General features: G+C 38.1%; 1 protein-coding gene across 1 annotated transcript in view; it reads right to left on the reverse strand.

Annotated features, from left to right (window-relative positions):
• Nucleotides 1–858: 858 nt before the first annotated feature.
• PDZRN4 (PDZ domain containing ring finger 4) overlaps nucleotides 859–18,812 on the reverse strand; it is a 380,579-nt gene continuing 362,625 nt past the window's right edge. Inside the window, exons 7-10 of the mRNA XM_060166538.1 lie at nucleotides 18,090–18,152; nucleotides 10,971–11,072; nucleotides 6,815–6,931; nucleotides 859–3,029 (exon numbers count right to left, since the gene is read on the reverse strand). Of these exons, the coding sequence (XP_060022521.1) occupies nucleotides 1,509–3,029; nucleotides 6,815–6,931; nucleotides 10,971–11,072; nucleotides 18,090–18,152 (1,803 nt within the window). The 3' untranslated portion in view covers nucleotides 859–1,508. The remainder of the gene's footprint in view (nucleotides 3,030–6,814; nucleotides 6,932–10,970; nucleotides 11,073–18,089; nucleotides 18,153–18,812) is intronic.

Below are 18,812 nucleotides of genomic sequence, written 5' to 3' on the forward strand. Positions count from 1 at the left end.
TAAAAAACCTATCTGATAATTTAACAAGCTCACTTTTTAATAAGGCGTTTATAGTTGACTATGCTGAAAATGATTAAAAAGATAGTTTCCAAAAATTTATTTCCAAAGTATGAACTAAATAAATGCACATAGAGCTGTGGACTGAACTGTGTCACCAACAAATTCATATTATGAAGCTCTAACCCCTAATGTGATGGTAGTTGGAAATGGGGCCTCTGGGTGGTAATCAGGTTTAGATGAGGTCATGAGGGTGAGGCCCTCATGATGGGATTAGTGTCTTAAAAGAAGTGACACCAGAGAGCTTTTTTCTCTTTTTCTCTCTACCATGTGAGGACACAGCAAGGAGGCCATGAGGAAAACAGGAACAGAGCCCTCATCAGGGAGCTGAATTGGTTGGTGCCTTGATTTTGGACTTCCAGACTTGAGAGCTGTGAGAAATTCCTGTTGTTTAAGCCACACAGTCTATGGTATGTTGTTATGGTAATTTGAGCTGACTAATACAGTGCCCTTACAAACAATCTAAGATATTTTACTGATCTTCTCTGTCCATGTCATCCCCTAAATTGTTCTTGGCTTATCCTTACGTGGGTGGCAGTCATGGAGAGCATGAACTCATGTTTATTGAATGCTTAGTGAGCATCTGTTAGATGCTCTACACACATTATCTAACTTACTCCTGGTAAGAATATAGGACACAATTATCTGTGGGAAGTATTTCAGGACAATTTCTTGAAAAAAAAGGGACAGAAAATGTATGCATTTTATAATCCACAATTAGGAGTCTTCTAAATAGTATATATATATAATTAATTTATATCTGGTAACCACAGTGAACAACGGAAATAAAACACTCCTTGATAGCTTTTCTCAGGGATAATCAATAATTTATTTCGCTTTTATTGTCACAATTACCACAACTATCTAGCTACATGACCAATGTCACTACATACCACAGAAAGATTGTCCACCTACACTTTACTGAGACAAAGACAACGGCCATTTATGTGTTAAATGTACAACGGCATGTTAAAAAGAGGTGGCTTTTATGTATAAGACAAGATGTGGCACATGATTTATCAACAGGTTTGACTTCATATGTATTATGCCAAGAAGCAAGCAGAGAAATGTTTTGGCATTGAGTTGTTATTAAAGTAGAAAATAAGTAAACTAGAGCAATAAACCCAGATCTACAATAGATACATTAAAATAGGAAATTAATTAGCTCCTCAGTATTTTTGTTCATTTTTTTTGTTTTCTTTCCTTTTGTTTGTTTTTATATATAAATGAGAAATACGAATATATCACAAGTTAAAGAAAAATCTCAGCCAAAAAGAAGGTACCAGTATATGAAAAACAAATGAAAAATTAGCAGGTATTTTTGCTTACAAAAAATTTAAACTATAAAGAGTCACAAAATATATATAAAAAACGCCACATTGAACGAGGCAAGCATCCTCTACCCAAACTGGTAGCACCCTCTGAAAGTCAGCTGCCTTCCATCCATTCGGTCATACCGCAGTGACTGACAAAAAGGCATTAGGAACTTGTGTGCCATCAGGGGACTTGGCCCCATGGGTCATCAGTTCTTGGATTGTCATCCAGTTGTCCAAAATTTTCTTGTTTCTCTTCTTCATCATCTTTTTGTGACTCAGTTCAATGATGTTGACCTCCTTCTTGCCCTCGCTGCCGCTCTGGGGACTCTCCTTGAGACACTCCAACCGGCTCCGCATCATGAACTCTCGGCGGCGCCGCTGCTCTTTGGCCCGCACCAGGTGTTGCTTCCTCTCCTCTTTGCTCCAGTAGCGCCCCATTTTCATCTCACTCATGGTGTCATCGTCCGTCGTCATGCCACTCCGCTCCTCCTTGATCTTTAAGGCACGCTCCTTCAGAATGCGGTCCCTCACGGGTCTCTTGGTGATGTACCGTGTCCCGTCACTCCTGATTTTCACCTTCCATTCCATCTTGGGTTCTGAGCACTTCTGAGACTCCTTGCACACGCTCACCAAGCTGAGCTGGCTCTGAGCGTACTCGACTGCGGACTTCTGTTGAATTAACTGCATGTAACTTTGATAATGCCGGGCATGTGCTGGGATGTTTGCATATCTATAGGAGGAGCTGTGGTAAGGAGAGAGGTAAGGGATGTGTTCACCGCTGGTCTTCTCTGGATCAGAAAGCTTGCTGCCTTCTGAAGTCTTCTCTTTGCCTTCAATGCCGCAACCTTGTTCAGTGGTTTTGGCTTTGGTTGACTCTTTACTACTCTGTCCAGAAGAGGACTGATTGGCTGCCATTGTGCTTCTCAGGTTTTTCTTATTGGTGAGGTTGATCACTCTTGGGAGGGAACTGTCAGGGGAACGGTCCACAGTGAGTGGAGTGCTTCTGCAGCTTTCAGCTGTGTTGTAAGCACTAGAACTGTCTTTGTCTGACTTTTCTGGGTGTTCAAGGATGTCATCTAGTTTTCCCCTCTGCATATCTATGCTGGTGTTATAATTTCGGAATCCTCCCTCATGCAGTGCCCAGATGTCTCCATACTGGTCTGTCACTTTCTGGAGCCTGTGAGCCTGCATGATATTTTGGCACTCAAGTTCAATGTTTCTTAGCTCTTCATTAAGCAACTGTAGTTCGTGCTCCACTCCCTCTCGTCCCCCTTGATTGCATTCTATTGTGCTGCTTGAGTAATACAGGTCATACTCTCCATGCTTCCGAATCTTGCATTTGAGCTCCAAGAGCTGCCGAAACCTTTCGCACTCCTCATCTTGGTTGCCAGTACAGTCCGAGTCAATGTATTCACCAGACACGAAGCTCTCATTACACTGAAGTTCAGTGCTTCCCAGAGTGTCTTGGCTCTGCCCCAGCTCTCTCTTGCTCTTCAAAGATGTGCCATTGGGATCCTCGGCTGCATTCTCCTGCTCTGAGCTCTCGTCGTTCCGCAAGCTTTCATCTGTGCGCCCCACTCCACTGTCCTTCTCATGGTTGTTGGATGAGGATGTTGCCGTGTCTGTTGTGCCTTCTTCTTCTTCTTGTTTTTTTGGCTAAGAAAATAAAGTTGAGAGAAGAAAGAAAGCTAATTATTTTGAAAAACACCAAGTGTTGGAAAACTTACTTGAAAAACAGTGCTTCTTGGCAAAAGTGCAGTTCCTAGAAAGCTGCCCTCATTTTAGTATCCATAATAATTTTAGAAATAAAGGCAATTAGCTCATGGCAGCTTTTTATGCTTGAATATAAAGAAAACAAAAGATGCTTGAATATGGCTATGCTACTCACTTGAGGATAAATAAAACAGGACACATTTAAATAAGTGATTCTTGTCTTAAGGTTTTCTCTTAGTTGGGAAACTGGAGGGAAGGTGTGTAAATGAGGTGACTTTATGAGTTTCTGTGGTGAGTAAAAGGATGGTAAGACAGAGTGCTGAAATAGTCTTCAGAAATAGGAAGGCCTAGAGTTCAGAAGCCACATCATCTTTTTACTATTTTCTTTTTCCTGAACTTTTCTCAAGTTCAGAGGAGACTTCATTGGATCTAGTAATACACTGATAATGATAAGCCAAACGTCACAAAATTTCAGGAATAGGTTCATTACTGGAGCCCAGGACCTTCCATCTATAGATGAGGAAACTTAATCCCAGATGGATGTAGCTTCTTAGGCTAGAGGTCTAGGGGGCCAATGCCATCCCCCAGGGCCAGGATTTCTTACATGTCCAAGATGCTGTATTCTTTTTTTTTTTTTTTTTTTTTTTTTTGCGGTACGCGGGCCTCTCACTGTTGTGGCCTCTCCCGTTGCAGAGCACAGGCTCCGGACGCACAGGCTCAGCGGCCATGGCTCACGGGCGCAGCCGCTCCGCGGCATGTGGGATCCTCCCGGACCGGGGCACGAACCCGCATCCCCTGCGTCGGCAAGCGGACTCTCAACCACTGCGCCACCAGGGAAGCCCTAAGATGCTGTATTCTTGCATACATGTACTTTGACCTCAGTGCATCTCCAAATCACATTGCTCAAAAGCAACAGTAATGTCTTCGGACTCACTTGGGTTACTTTAAAAGATTTTTCTACTCTTAACCAGTAATTTCCTTCAGAGGTGAGTTTTATTCTACTGAGAGTAAAATGACGGTTCCCCTGAAAATCTGAGCAGCACTGATTGCCAGACATGGGCATAATGTCAAAAAGCATATTTTGAGATAGGTATGTAAATATATGTGAACTTCACTCCCTGGTAATTTTTGGCTTTTCATGCAGAACAATTAACTGTCACTGCCCTAGGGAAGTGCACATCTAATTGTTTCTCTGTGAATAGGATAAAGTTACTCTTTCTTCCACCACTTCTCTTATAAAAGTCTACATGGCAGTTTCTAGATTATATTCTCCTTATGTCTAAGTTTACTTACTATTTTATATATATATATATATTTTTTTCCCTTTAGCAGGAAATTATATAATTAAATATAATCAAGCTTGTTAGTGTCAAAGAAGGACAGAATGGGTGACAAAAGGTAAAACAGGTCTGGAAGGTTAAGATAATTGTTGTTTTCTTCCACCTAAGTAATGGCAGAACAAAGTGTAATGAACGGGGGGGGGGGAATATGAACATGTATCAGGTTATTCTAGGATTCTCCATCTTTCCCTAAAATATTTTTCCTCATTTTTTAAGAACATACTGAGATTGATTTAAAATGTCTTATTGATAAAAAATATTATACCTAAGTAACTGTAACTAACAATGGAAAGCTTGATACATCCCTATGTCCCTTGCTATAAGGTGACAACAGCATCAAATGTGGTGACATCTGCACAGTGTGCCATAAAACTCCCAGAGGATATTATTGATATTGGACATTTGAGTTTATATACCATATAACTTACATTTATATTTTTTCTCCTATCTAATGGTAAGCTGAAAAAATACAGGAAGGCAGTATTTTTTCTTATTTTTCATGCAATAAATGATACAGACAAATTAATTAGCAAAATGTGTGTTAACAACAGTTACGGGACCAAGGACAACATGTGAAGTAAACCTTCAGATGGATATGTATTTTAGTTTTTAAATATGGATATGCAATTTTTAATTGAATTGCCCTTTCTTTTGTCACTGGTTTATGAGCACATGTGAAAACAATTTTCTATTCTCAAACCTAGAATTCCTGGTTTCTGATATAATGCTATTCTATAATTTATCATTTCCCTATGGAATTATTATAGTGACAGGCAAGGTTTCTACCAAGGCACTTTTAATGTAGTATTATTGTTTATAAGGGCAAAGGACTTTTAAAGGTTTCTGTACTTCTCATCATTTTTCAATCTCATGGTGAAGAGAAATTTCTACACAATGAAAATCTCACCTCAGGGACATCTTGTGTTACCTCAAAAGACCTAGCATTTGTATTACATCTGATGAGTAGGCAGCATCTGACACCATATCACTTCACCTGGACAGGATTTCTCCCTTCTTTCTTTATTCCAACATCCTCCTGTCAATTTTGTATCAGGTCACATTTTTTATCTAAGAGAGAAAAAGCCTGGAGCAAGGACTTTCTTGCTTGTAACCAGCAGCTGCCACCAAAAAATATCTTTATTTGTGGCCAGTGTTGAAGTCATACATTAAAATTTCAACCTGTCCTCTTTATATTGAAAAGCAATTGCTACAGTAGCAGCATTGCTTTTGAGCATGAACTCTTGTTTGTGAAGTGGCCACTGAGCATCCACGGTGAGCACAGAGCGTAGCACACATGGCTCTGTCAACTGTAGTTTGCAACCTAATAATTTATTAGCATATACACATGAGCACGCATGCACAGACACACACATGCACACACACACACCTCTGTTATGGGATGCCAGCATGTCAGTGCATCTCATCATTCAGTTTGGCAAAGTGATAGGATGTTTGTGTTTTATATTCCTAAGCCTAACTGCCAGGATTTTTTTTAAATTACCTTTTAGGGTGAGTTAAGGATTAATGTTGAGAATAGGATGATAATTAAACAAATAAGCAGATTGACAGCGGAAGTGTTAATAAAATTATATTAGGCAAATGAATGACATGAATCTGACATAAAAAATCTAGGCTATATCGATCTTGATATTATCTAGTAGAAAAACAACAAAAATGAAAAGAATACTAAGACTCGGTTTGCCACAAACCACACTGTGATCTTTCACTAGTTACGAATTACTTAAAGGCAGGAACTTTGCTCATTTTCTTTGTATTCTCAGGATCAAACATGGTACTTGAAACATATTAGGGGCTGAGAATTTTTTGTTGAATGAATATATGACCTTAAGACAAAATGATGTCAATAATCTCAAGTTGAACTACTCTTAATTCAGGAGTATAAAGGTGTAATCACGATACCAAATACCCAAATAAGGTTGATGGCTTACATCATGTCATCATCTTCCTAAAGTTGCCTAAATATTCAAATACATACATTAATATTTTAAAATACAAAATTACTTTTTTGGGGGGTAGGGGTTACCTCATGAGATATAGTTTATCTCTAGCTGGTATATTGAGAAGCAACATGAATTTTTTACTATTAAATTTCCGAATTAGGTTGAACAGTGCCTGGGTCAGCATTTGAATACTACTGTACTCTCCACAATGGGCCCTAAGCTTCCCAAAGTAGAAGTATTCTTAATAGAAAAAAATTGTATTTATTCCCTCTGCTTCATTTGAGATGATCATTTGCTTTCAAAAATTACCATCACAGAGATGTTTGGTCAAACTCTTTGCTTTTTGTTTTTTTATTCCATTTATGGTTACACATTTAAAAAAGAACTAGCGTCATTTCAAATGCTGGAGTTCAGATCGTGGCCCTACCTGCTCCACCTGACTGGCAGTGCGCTGCATTGCTTCATTATGCTGTTCCTCCAACATCGATAAGTTTAACTCCTCTAAATATTCATTCCTTTCATCTTCTAGCCAGCCTTCCTCCAGCTGCAAAAGAATACATTAGTACATTACATTCAGTTAATGAGAACTCAAGCTAAAATAGGGTAAACTTAAATGGTGATGCCTGAACAGTTCCTTTTATCATAATGATTCTCTTCAAAATACCAGCCTCCTATAGTTCACCTCTCAGAGGAAGAAAAGGTGATAAAAAAAAAAATTGGATTCATGCCTTTTATCCTTCCCTGAAACAGAGCTACAGATTTTCTCTCATAACTGAGTAGACCTCAGCACAGAACATCACTGCCTTTCAAAGTGTATGAAAAGCATACTGCATAATCCACAGCTGTCATGCTCATTACCCCCAACAGTCCCCGTGTTAAAGAACAGCAATGGTCCTAATAGGGCTATGAGACAATCGGGCCTTTTTCCTTAACAAAAACCCCCAAAGCAGCTCCACACAAAGCACCCCCCACCAACACACACACACACACACACACACACACACTGATGCTACCCTCATTTTGCTTTTTTATTTTTAGATGGCTGACTTTCAAGTTAACAAGATGGCTGCTTGCCACAAATACGGACAACATTTATTTCATCTGAAAAAGAAAAAAAGGAAAATTCTAAGTTACTCTCAATAAAGAGTGATGCTGTGCCGTGACTACTGTGATTCATTTCTCAGACCCAGTTCCAAGGAAGAAGACCTTAAATGTGCACGTAAGGGTGAGGGAGCCGTGTGAAGTGTGCAGGGTTTTCTTTGTGGGTGCTGAAGGTAGGTATTCTTGTGGCAGTCTTACGCAAACTAAACCAAACAAATCCTTTTGGCTTCTCAATACAAAAGGAAGTGGAAAACTGGTGGTTACCTTGCTAATATGATAAGTGTTGACAGTCAATTCAGATAATTTGCCTCAAAGTGGGTTTTTGGAGCTGGATTACATAAATTAACTGTCTATGCTGATTGAATTAACTGAATTATTGTCAAAGCTCCCCTTTACTCTGTGTTACAAAGAAACAGCAGCTTTCTAGTGAGTCAAAACTGACAACAGTGGGAGATATTTTCACCACCGGACGAATGGGTAAGCACCAAACAAACACAAAAAATAAGCTTGTCTTTAAGAGAACTGAACTTCTAAAACTTAAAAACAAACGAACCTGAGAGGACATTAAATTGCACCAGAAGAGGCATGAGTGTATACGTATCACATTCATTAAATGAAGGCAATCATAGGTTTCTTTTTATTTACTAAAGGCTACCTAGACCTTAAATTATTTCAGACTTGACTGGGCCAAAAGCATCAATGCATTTATGCATCCTTATTTATCTCATGGTGGCCTGAATAACTTGACCAAGTTCCACTCCAGTGACTTTGATATACAGTTGAGCTATGAAGACTAAGCTGACTAAGAATTTAAATTCAGTCCAACTCATAATTGTCCAAGTTTTACATTTTTTAATCCCTTTTAAGTTTCATGAAGCTGCAAATGCCAGGCTCCAAAAGAAATTACTTAAAGCTAGAAATGTTTATTTTTTATAAGCACAGCAAGGACTTTTTCTTTAATCAGGTCAAAACAAAATATCTGCCAACACTGATACAGTGAATGATGGAAGAGAGTCTTTTGAAATTGAAATGAAGGGATGGAGAAGACAAAGAGAACACATGCTGGAAATTAATGCTTTCCTATAACTCTTTTCTTATTGACTAACCCCACAGATCCCTGAGTTGCCATGTGTAGTTGGTGTATGTCTACTTTGATTAAGACTTCCCTCTAGGCTGGAGGAATTCACAGCATGCTAAGTCAGGAGAGATTCTTCTGGCTCACCTCCCTTCCCTGTAGCATTTCCCTTCCCCCTATACACACATTCATGGCAGTCTGAGTTCAGTGCTGTGGCAGAGACAGACTTTTCCCTTGAGTTGAGCCATGGGAAAGGGGGGACTGTCATAATTATACAGGGGGATCTGTCTGCACAGTAGAGGCTCACACATGGCATTTCCAAGAAAGAAACAACCTGCACTTGTCCCAAAAGTTCTCTACAGTTCTTACAAGAGTCCTCTCTGCCCCAATGTCCCGAGGGGAATAGGACAAAATAACAATATCTTTAATGGTCTGAGGAAGAAAATGGGCAGAAAATCAAAGTAAGTTGACAGAGAATGAAAGAAATGAGTTATTTAAAAATATTGCACGGTTGCACAATACTGCCCCCAGCAACTTTGATCATTTCCGAGAATGTAGAGAGAATTTGAAACATTAAAAAAAAAAAAAAGACTAGAAAAAGTACACTAAAACTTCTATACTCTCCCTAAATAAAATACACATGCAAAAAATGCAATAATGAGATATACTGAAACTGATGGGAAAATATGGTGATATAAATACAAGTTTTGTGTTGTTTTTGCCACCTTATAACATGTATTGCTTAAATTACATTTTTAAATTATGATATTAAAATGCATTTTCTTTCCTTATTTTTCTAGAAATCTGATTTTCTAAAGACAATTAGCTGCCTTCCAGTGTCATGACAGCTTCTTTAGGATCAAGGGGCTAGGGCAGATCTTGATTTTGACAGACAGGATGATATGCTACAGAGTCAGACAACCATCTTTTATCAACTGTGGAAAGAAAGTCTTGTTTGAAAATTCATCCTCCAACATTGACTCTTGGGTCAGGAGTGTAACCAGATATTCAAAAACGCCAGTGGTTCTACCAAGCATATGTACGCCATTAAAGATTAACAGGATCTGGTTTTATGTTATTAATTTCTATTTTTTCCACAGTATGTTATAGCTGTTATGTGGCATAATAAAGAAAATGCTTTAATTATAAATAAATGAGGTTCTCTAGCAGTTACATGGAAAGGGCAGGGAAACCACATTATAAAGTTGAAATATCTTTTCTACAACAAGGATAACTATTGAGTACTCATCAATTTACCATTAATTTCACTAATATGTATTTAGCCCCTTTATTCTGTTATTGTTCAAGAAAATGGGATCATTGAGATTAACCAGTTTGCAAAATTTCCAGGTAATTAGTGCAATTTCATATGTATTTTAATAATTCACTCCCACATAGCACAGCCAGTTGTGCGGTTTCCTTTCCCACTCCTAGGACCTCAGGTGTGTAACTTTAGTCTGCCCTAGGCTATAGCAGGCTTTATGGGAACCATTCAGAATGGTCAAGGGCATAATGGAAATATATGTGGAAAGGGTCATCTTTTAAAACCACTATATTCAAGACAGGATTCGGTCTGACCCTGAAATACACTTACTCAATGTAATTTATAGATAGTATGTAGTTATTGAGTCTGAAATATATCAGATCAATAACCTGAAAGACAAATGGTGATACAACCAACTTCACTCACTGAAGTTGGTTATCCAGCACTGACAGATGGATAGAATGGTGACAATGTAATGTCCTTTCTGCATTGTGGTGGGGGATAAAAAGGATATAAAAAGAAGTACCAATAGTACTTTTCTTCTACCATTACCTCTCCTTTACTTTTATGACATCTCCCTCTGTAAAGATATAAAAAAATTCCTTAAAAGCTATCAATTTGTTTTTGTCACACTAAAGTTGGAAAAAATTCATTTACTATACATGGAACTACACTGTACTACTTAAGGTATTTTATTGGATAAAGTTACTCTAAAAAGATTTAAGTTGATAGCTAGATATGCTAATGTTTCTCTCATTAGAGATTCTTTCAAGATACCTTAATATGCCAATTAAGTATTTTTAGATGAAAAACTAAAGCAAGGATCCACACAGAATTAAATATCACATAAAGTCAATCATTTTTCATTTATGAATTAATTTAAATAACTGGCAAGTGGAAGGAGAGAGTAATGATTCAATTTTGTGTTTTCAAAAAAATAAGATGTTTAGCTGCCTTTCTGTGAAGCCATATTAAGGAGTCTTTACTTATAATTGTTTTGATAAGGTTGGCCAGTTGGGAAAGATGACTCAATTATATTTTGTATGCCTGGTTTTACAAACATCCATGGCACTGATCTGTTATAGAATAGCAGACAATGAACCTAAAGTGCAGTCTCAAGACTTTTGCTCTCTCTGTTCTGACCTGACTCTCCGGCCTTGCGACCAGCAGCACGATTCTCCGGCACTCATCACTAGATAGCAGGGCCACCGCCGCCTCTCGATCCTGGGCGTCTTCCCCATTTATCTAGAAAACAGATGAAAGTGGCGCATTAGTTTCCATTTCCACAATGCTGCACACAATAAATGGCAAATATCAGCTCATTTATGGTAAATGTATGGACAATGAAGCTCACACAATGGGCTCGTCTTCAGCCCCTCAGTGGTAAGTGCCTTCACTCAATTACGCGCTTACTGTAAGAGCCGTATCGATCCCTGAAGGATGGCGGACATCAGAGGAAGCAGTTATGTTCATAAATGTCCAACCTGCGCCCTGGCAACATACATCTAGCAACACAATTAACCAGCCCCTGACAGGTGACGTTCATCTTTCTCCGCTCAGAGTAATGGAAGTGTCACTCTGAGATAATGGTGCTGGGGGAAGTAGGACCAGCAATACCACAACTGAAATCCGTCATCCTGCACGCTTGCTGTGAGCCAATTAGCGAGCTGCCGCGTTATCTCTCACCGGGCGATGCTCCCGGGCTGCTGTTGCTTGCATTTTCATTTAATCATTTCGTATTTGCGTGTGGGTCTGACTCAGTTGCCCCAAATCACTCTCGGGATATCTTTCAGTGCTTAACTAATCAAACGAAGAACCAGTATCATTGTCATCTACTCCAGCTCCTTTCTCGGATCTATCCGCTTCCCTAAAACAACAAAACTAATGAAATATCCTAAGGCTCATCTCTTAAGTATACTTAAATAAAATTTTTAAAAATTAACATAAAATAAGAAAAAAATTTAAATAAGGATGCTTACTGAAAGAAGCCAAGCTTGAGTAAACTTTCGATTAAAACAAAAGATTCTAGCGGTGTTTGAAATGCACCTTTTTCTTTTTTCTAAGTTCTACAGGGCAAATAAGGTTCCTAAAGTTTGTATTTTAAACTACATTTCATGTTCAAATGTATTTAGCTCTTATTGATACACTTTTTTCTTTGGCTATTTTAAATTTCTTTTATTTTATTGATTGCTCAATTCCATAGAGATGAGATTTTTGATCCATAACACATAATCAAAAATGTGGGAAGAAATTTCAATTGAAGAGGTCAAGTAATTCTGTCTAAAATAAGTATTTATTTCAGAAAGTGTGGCTGCATTGACCATTTTTTTTCAATAATTAATTTAACATCTTTCACTGAGAATTTCTGCTTAAAAGCATGAAGTAGACTCCTGACATTTTCTCCTTGTGGGTCTCTGGGATTCTGGCTGATTCATGAAGACAGACATAATTATCTGAAGACAAGCTCAGGAATCTCAACTGTGGACCACAATAAATGATTATTATTCCTAGACTTATATTTAGCACAAAGAAAGCAGACAGTGATAGTCAAAGGTGTGGGGGGGGGAAATCATACAACCTCATGCTGTATTTTCTTACTGTGATCAAATGAATAGCTCCTTAGTTTTTCACTTGTATGTGTGGACAGGAAATTCAGCTTTTATAAATACATTCCCCCCCCTTTTTTTTTTTTTTTGGCAATTCTCAAATAAAATTCACCAAATTAGAAAATGAAAACTTTGATTCCAAACTGGGGACTAATGACCAAGAAGGATGTTTTGTGGGTTTTTTTTTTTTTCGGTAAATATGTATCTGAAAATTTTGTACTGAGTCCAAGCCCTTTTTTTCTTCAAATAAACATAAATTGGCAGTGATGGATTCCACTACACCTCCCCCACCTCAATTGCGTGTAGTTTAAAAATAATGATTTCTTTCAGTTTTGAGGGCTTTTATCCATTTCATAGTAATTCTTAGTAGTATATCTGTGATGCATCTATTTGTCTATCAATTATGGACCTAATCATTCATCTTCCCTCCATTGTAGGCATTGATCCTAAGGAGACTGAGTTGGATGATCTCACACAACTTAACCTTTTCTGTTTGAAATACAATTCTCACTACTACTTTTTCACTTGAGTATATGCATACTTCCAAATTCTTCATCTAAACTTTACTTACCATTAGTCTAAACACTCTTCAGTCATGATAATGTTATTGTTCATTTCCTCTATTAAAATGCAGATTATAGTGCCTTTCTCAGAGGACTGTTATAGGATTGAAAGAGTTAATATATGTGAACAGTTTAAATAAGTGCCTGTTATACAAAAAGTGCTCAAGCTTGCACATATTACTGTTAATGCTATTGTTGTTATTATTATTACTATGATTATTTATATTTTAATCCCTCAGAAAGACTCTTTTCTTCTAAACAAAGCACATATATTAAAATTCATGTGGGTAGTGGTGGTGGTGGGATGAATTGGGAGATTGGGATTGACATGGACACTAATATGTATAAAATGGATAACTAATAAGAACCTGCTGTATAAAAAATAAAATAAAATTCAAAAAAAAATAGAATAAAATTCATGCATAACATTGAAATCCATAGCAGGAAACATGGTTCTAGTTTAAAAGATATCTATCTCATATATATTTTTAATTTTTAGAGGGCCATCAAGAAACAATATGGCTGCATTTGATTTCCTTTATAGTTGGTGTTCTTCTCTCTCCTCTGTGAACTCATACTGACGAAAGCCATGGTCTCCAGTCCTGGCATTATGTTCTTATTTTGGGAGGACAGATCATACATTGTAGAAACAGTTTTACATCCAGAATCATATGTGGAATGAAAGAAATCTGTCACAGAAAACTGGCATTAAAATGTAATCTTTATTTATTTTTCAAAATAAAGGCCACATTAGCCACTTGGTTGGTAGATCCCATTGCACTCGGGACATTAGTTTGATACCCAGATTGATACTGAGGCAAAAAATGCAGCCATAGGTTTCATCAAAGATGCCTTTCAAGGAATGACAAGACTTGAGGAATGGAATCAGAGAGACCTTTCCACCTTCATTTGCTCTTGTTGCTGAATGATGGCTCATAGCTACAGGATTGCTTGTGGGAAAGCAGCTTGCTGAGTCTGGAAACATCATGCAGACGGAAAGGTGAAGGACCCAGAAACAAGGGGAGAGCATAGATGAGAACTGGAGTCAGCACAATTTAATGGAAGACTTCCATTTCAAGAAAAGAGAGGGAAAGAGAGCAAGGAGGAACGTAATATTTAACCTTTGTTATCAATGAGGAAAAACTGCTAGATAATATACCTGTCTCATTTTCTGTGCATGGTATATGCAAATATTAGTTTCAAAATGTATATTATCTTGGTTTAGGAGAGATTTGTGGCAATTACAAAGAGAAATCAGCCGAAATTCCACTTTAGGCCTAATCTCCTGTACGGGCATATGAGTGTGTGTGTGTGTGTGTGTGTGTGTGTGTGTGTGTGTGTGTGTGTAAAACCCTAAAAGTCTAGAAATATATTTATATAGCCTTTTTTGCTTAAATATGCCAATTTTTAGGTTTCCTGTACCAGTGTACCATAGGCAGGTAGGCAACTACACTTCTTGGCATTCAACCACTTATAGAATTTCTTATTTGAAAACCCAGGAATCTTAGGCAAGAGAAAAAAATTTTATTTCAAATGTGCTTATATTTTAGTGTGGAGAGAAAGAAGGTGAGTGAAGAATAGAAATACAGAGGTGAAAAGAACAGAAATAGGGGGAAAACAGTTATCCAAAGGGAAGAAAGTAAGAGTAGGAAGAAATGGTAAGGACCAGTTTAAGGCAGAGAAAGAAAGAGAGCTGATTAGAAGTCTTATTGTTCCACTGTTGGAGCTTTTGCAGGGTTTTGTCAGGAATAATCCTTAGAAACATGACTGACTTTTCTGGCCAACATGAGATTAGATTGCTTACATGGAATAGTATATGCCAAAGACAACGTGAGACTAGAGCACTCTTTGCTTTAGATGGCTGATCATGTATGTCTTTAATTTTTCTCCTGACTCAGCACGGCAATTTTGTAAAAGAACTTCCCCATATTAATTCCTGGGAACACATCTGATACCAGCAGTTTGTGGCAAAAGCACAGCAAATAGAACTGTCAAGCACTTGCAGAGAAAAAACACATGAGAGCTAGAATGTGTTCTCACAAAGGTGGGTCATGGTTTCTCTTCTGCATGACCCCTACCTTCTAATAATATCGTGTGATTACCTGTGTGTGTGGTGCCATTAGGTGAGGTTCTCTGACAGGACCGTGGAGCACCACAGTTAGAAAATTTTAGCTACACAATGAAGGCAGGACCATAGAAATACTCTACGTAGGTCACTGTGAACAGGAGATTAAAATCACGATTGCTCTAATGAGATTCATTTAAATGAAAGCCAGCCAGGAAACTTAAAGGATGAGAAGAAATCCTCTCTTTCTCCCACTCTCATCTCCCTGGGAAAGGAATCATTAATTGTTCATTACAGCGTATCCCATAATCTCCTTACCAGCCACACGGGAGCTATTTGTCTATCGGTACAATTTTGTCACAGTTTTCTTTTATATAATTTTACTATCACCCTCAAAATTCTTTGTTTCCTGTGTGTGCAGATAGAATTGAATTCTAGGCTTTTTAATGTGACAGGTATTTATTCATTAGATGTGACATATTTGTCACTAAACATAAACTAATCAGGCAAACCACAGCCCTTTATCAATCCTGCTGTTGTTTTTTCAATGAATCAAGTCCATTAAGGAATGCCTTATTATCCAGAAAATATCTTATCTGAAAACTTTACCTGCCCACGATAGAGCCAAGAATAAGGAAGTGTCAAAATACACAGTATGCATCTGTGGAAACGCATGTACTTTATTTCTATCAAACTCTACCCACAGAACGAATAGACACCATTTTACTAACTGTATTTGTGTATCTAGCCTATGGGAGGTGGTGACCTGGAAACTAGGAAGGGAGCCAGTGAGTGCACAGTAGTGGGTATGGGGCGTGGTGAGTAGATGGTGAGAGGAAGAAGTGACAGCTGGAAACAGCAAGGGGAAAATGACAAAACATAGACCCAATGCATCAGAAAAAGTAGCCAGCTAGGGTCATTTAATATCAGGGCACACAATCTTACAGATCTTTCAGCCATCGAGCATTTTACTCTATTATATATAGCATTGCATGATGATTGCTGGGTGTGACGTGACCCTGAGCATCAAAGGAAGGTTACATTCTTTTCAGTATATTTAATTGGAGATGTTAACAAAGTAAACAACACATTTAAAATGATTTCTAAATCAAAAACTCAATGAAATATTTTTGAAGCTTTCATTATCTGGATGACACACGAAGATTGTACCCCTTTTTATTAACGAGGATGTATAAGTAAAGCTTTACTGCAGATTTTATTCTTCCATTTATCCTATCACTCTCTCTACTGAATACCCGTGTTTCCTTCACTCATTTACTCACAAGAGTGTGAGAAAAACATTGAAAGTATGGTAGCAAGTCTTGGTTTCTTGATTTACTTTTCCTGCCCCTGAGTTATCCAGTGATAGACACATCCCATTTTGTTTAACTACAGGTCATCACTTAGGGAGCTCATTAAAGTAGGAATTATGTATTCTTCAAGTTTTCTGAAGACTAGTGGGACCATAACCTCTAATTCATACTTCTATTCTTTCCTCATTGGAGCCTTAGTAGAGGGTCCTTGATGAAAAAGGAGTTCTGTGGCCTCTCGCTAGAGAAGGGAAGGGGTATGGAGAAGTGGTGTGATTCAGTGAGTACCCCCCGTAAAGAAAGGAAAGAAGACCAGCAGAAGTCTGGGCAGAATAGCCCTCGTGTGGTACAACTTTCTCATGACAACGTCGCATTGTACTGTAATCATCTGTGTAAGCAGCTGTCTTCCTAAATACACAGGGAATGCCCCAAAGGCTGCCATGGCATCTTGTCTATTTTTAAAGCCCTGCTTCCAGGTAGAGTGTTGAATCCAAATGTATTAAATTGAAAGAAACATTCGTTAGGGGTTCATATCTAGGAAGGAGAAATGGGAACAACAGATCTGTCATAACAATTAAAACTTTTGCAGAATGTTTTAACAGTTTGTAACTTCTTCAATTTGTCATTTGAGTCCTCCTTCCTGTCTTGCAGTTGTTATCTGCAGTGAAACTCAACCCCCAAGGACCTCTGTTCTTATTTTGGGTTAAACTGGACATAAGAGCTGGGACGCTGTGTGTCTTCCTCCAGCCACCCTTTATGAGAAAGGACTCAGAAGGGATAGCGCAGGTCAAGGGAGATTTAGGACAGAAACTTTGGCTTTTGCAGTTTTTCCTGGTTGGGCCGGGAACTCTTTCCAGTCTACACACCCCCTATAAGGTGCTTACCATCTCTACTTTTTTTTTTTTTTTTTTTGCAGTACGCGGGCCTCTCACTGCTGTGGCCTCTCCCGCCGCGGAGCACAGGCTCCGGACGCGCAGGCTCAGCGGCCATGGCTCACGGGTCCAGCCGCTCCGCGGCATGTGGGATCTTCCCGGACCGGGGCACGAACCCGTGTCCCCTGCATCGGCAGGCGGACTCTCAACCACTGCGCCACCAGGGAAGCCCACCATCTCTATTTTTAAACTGAAATTCAGTCAGCCTCTATGTTTTCACATTCCGTCCTCCACATGTCCCCAGCAACTCATTTATAAATAATTAAGACTTCTTCAGACTTCTAAACTTTCATAGTAATGGAACACTGGGATCCCTGTTTACCTAATTTATTGTGGAAAAGGCAGCAATAACTGCTGCTGATGCTAGTAACAACAGCAGTTAATGCTTATTACTCACCATGCACTGTGTGCTAAGCACATCACATGCTTAATCATATCTAACCTTTGCAGCAATATATTTTACTATTACCATTCTTTAAGATGAGGAAACAGGCTTACAATGAGAGGTTAAGTAAAGTGCCCAAGTAAGTGATGGAGCTGGAAGCTGAAGTTGAGGTATCTGAGTCCAGAGATTATGTCTTACTCACTAATAATTAGCTAATAATCCTTATTAAACGGCAGTATCCTTATTTTTAAAAAGGTTTAAATGATCACTTTTAGTTTTGTAGATGTTACTATCCAGAAACAAACACAAATTATTTTCTCTAACATTTTTCAAGGAACAAAATAAAATTAAAACTATTGGACAGATAGTAGGAAATTAAAGGAAATAACCACCCCACATACTTGCAAAATACGATCCCCTTCTCGAATCCGGCCATCTTTGGCAGCAATGCTGTTTGGATCTACCTGTAAGGGAGAGGACACACAGCTTCAACTGGATATGCAATATCCTCCCAGGAACTTAAAAATATGGTTTTAAAAAATATTTTTAAAAACATATTTCAAGTTTTTCTATTGATTTATAGAGTGCATGCCAAATTTTTCTTCTGTCAACTGATTCTAAAAATGTAAATGAACTATTTTAGAATTAATTACAATAAAATTAAAGAGTACTAGAGCATGTTAAAAAAAAATTCACAGGAATAAAAATAGCCACCTCCCAACAAGGCAAAATTCACAATGTTTGGCATCCAGTCAAGGATTACTAGACATACAAAGAAGCAGGAAAATATGACCCTTGATGAGGATTGACTCAATAAAAGAAAACTAAACTAGAACTTACACAGCTGTCAGATTAGCAGTCAATGACATTAAAAGAGTTATTATAGGAGATATGGGGATATATGTATATGTATATCTGATTCACTTTGTTATAAAGCAGAAACGAACATACCATTGTAAAGCAATTATACTCCAATAAAGATGTTTTTTTTTTTAAAAAAAGAGTACTAGAGCACATCTTGATTTGTGGACCACTTTTCTCTCCCTGCCTCTCTTTGTTTCTTCCTTCCTTTTATCCTTTCTCCCCTTTTTATTTTATTTTATTTATTTATTTTTATATCTGTT

Source organism: Lagenorhynchus albirostris, chromosome 11 (genome assembly GCF_949774975.1).
Source record: "Lagenorhynchus albirostris chromosome 11, mLagAlb1.1, whole genome shotgun sequence".
NCBI lineage: Eukaryota > Metazoa > Chordata > Mammalia > Artiodactyla > Delphinidae > Lagenorhynchus > Lagenorhynchus albirostris.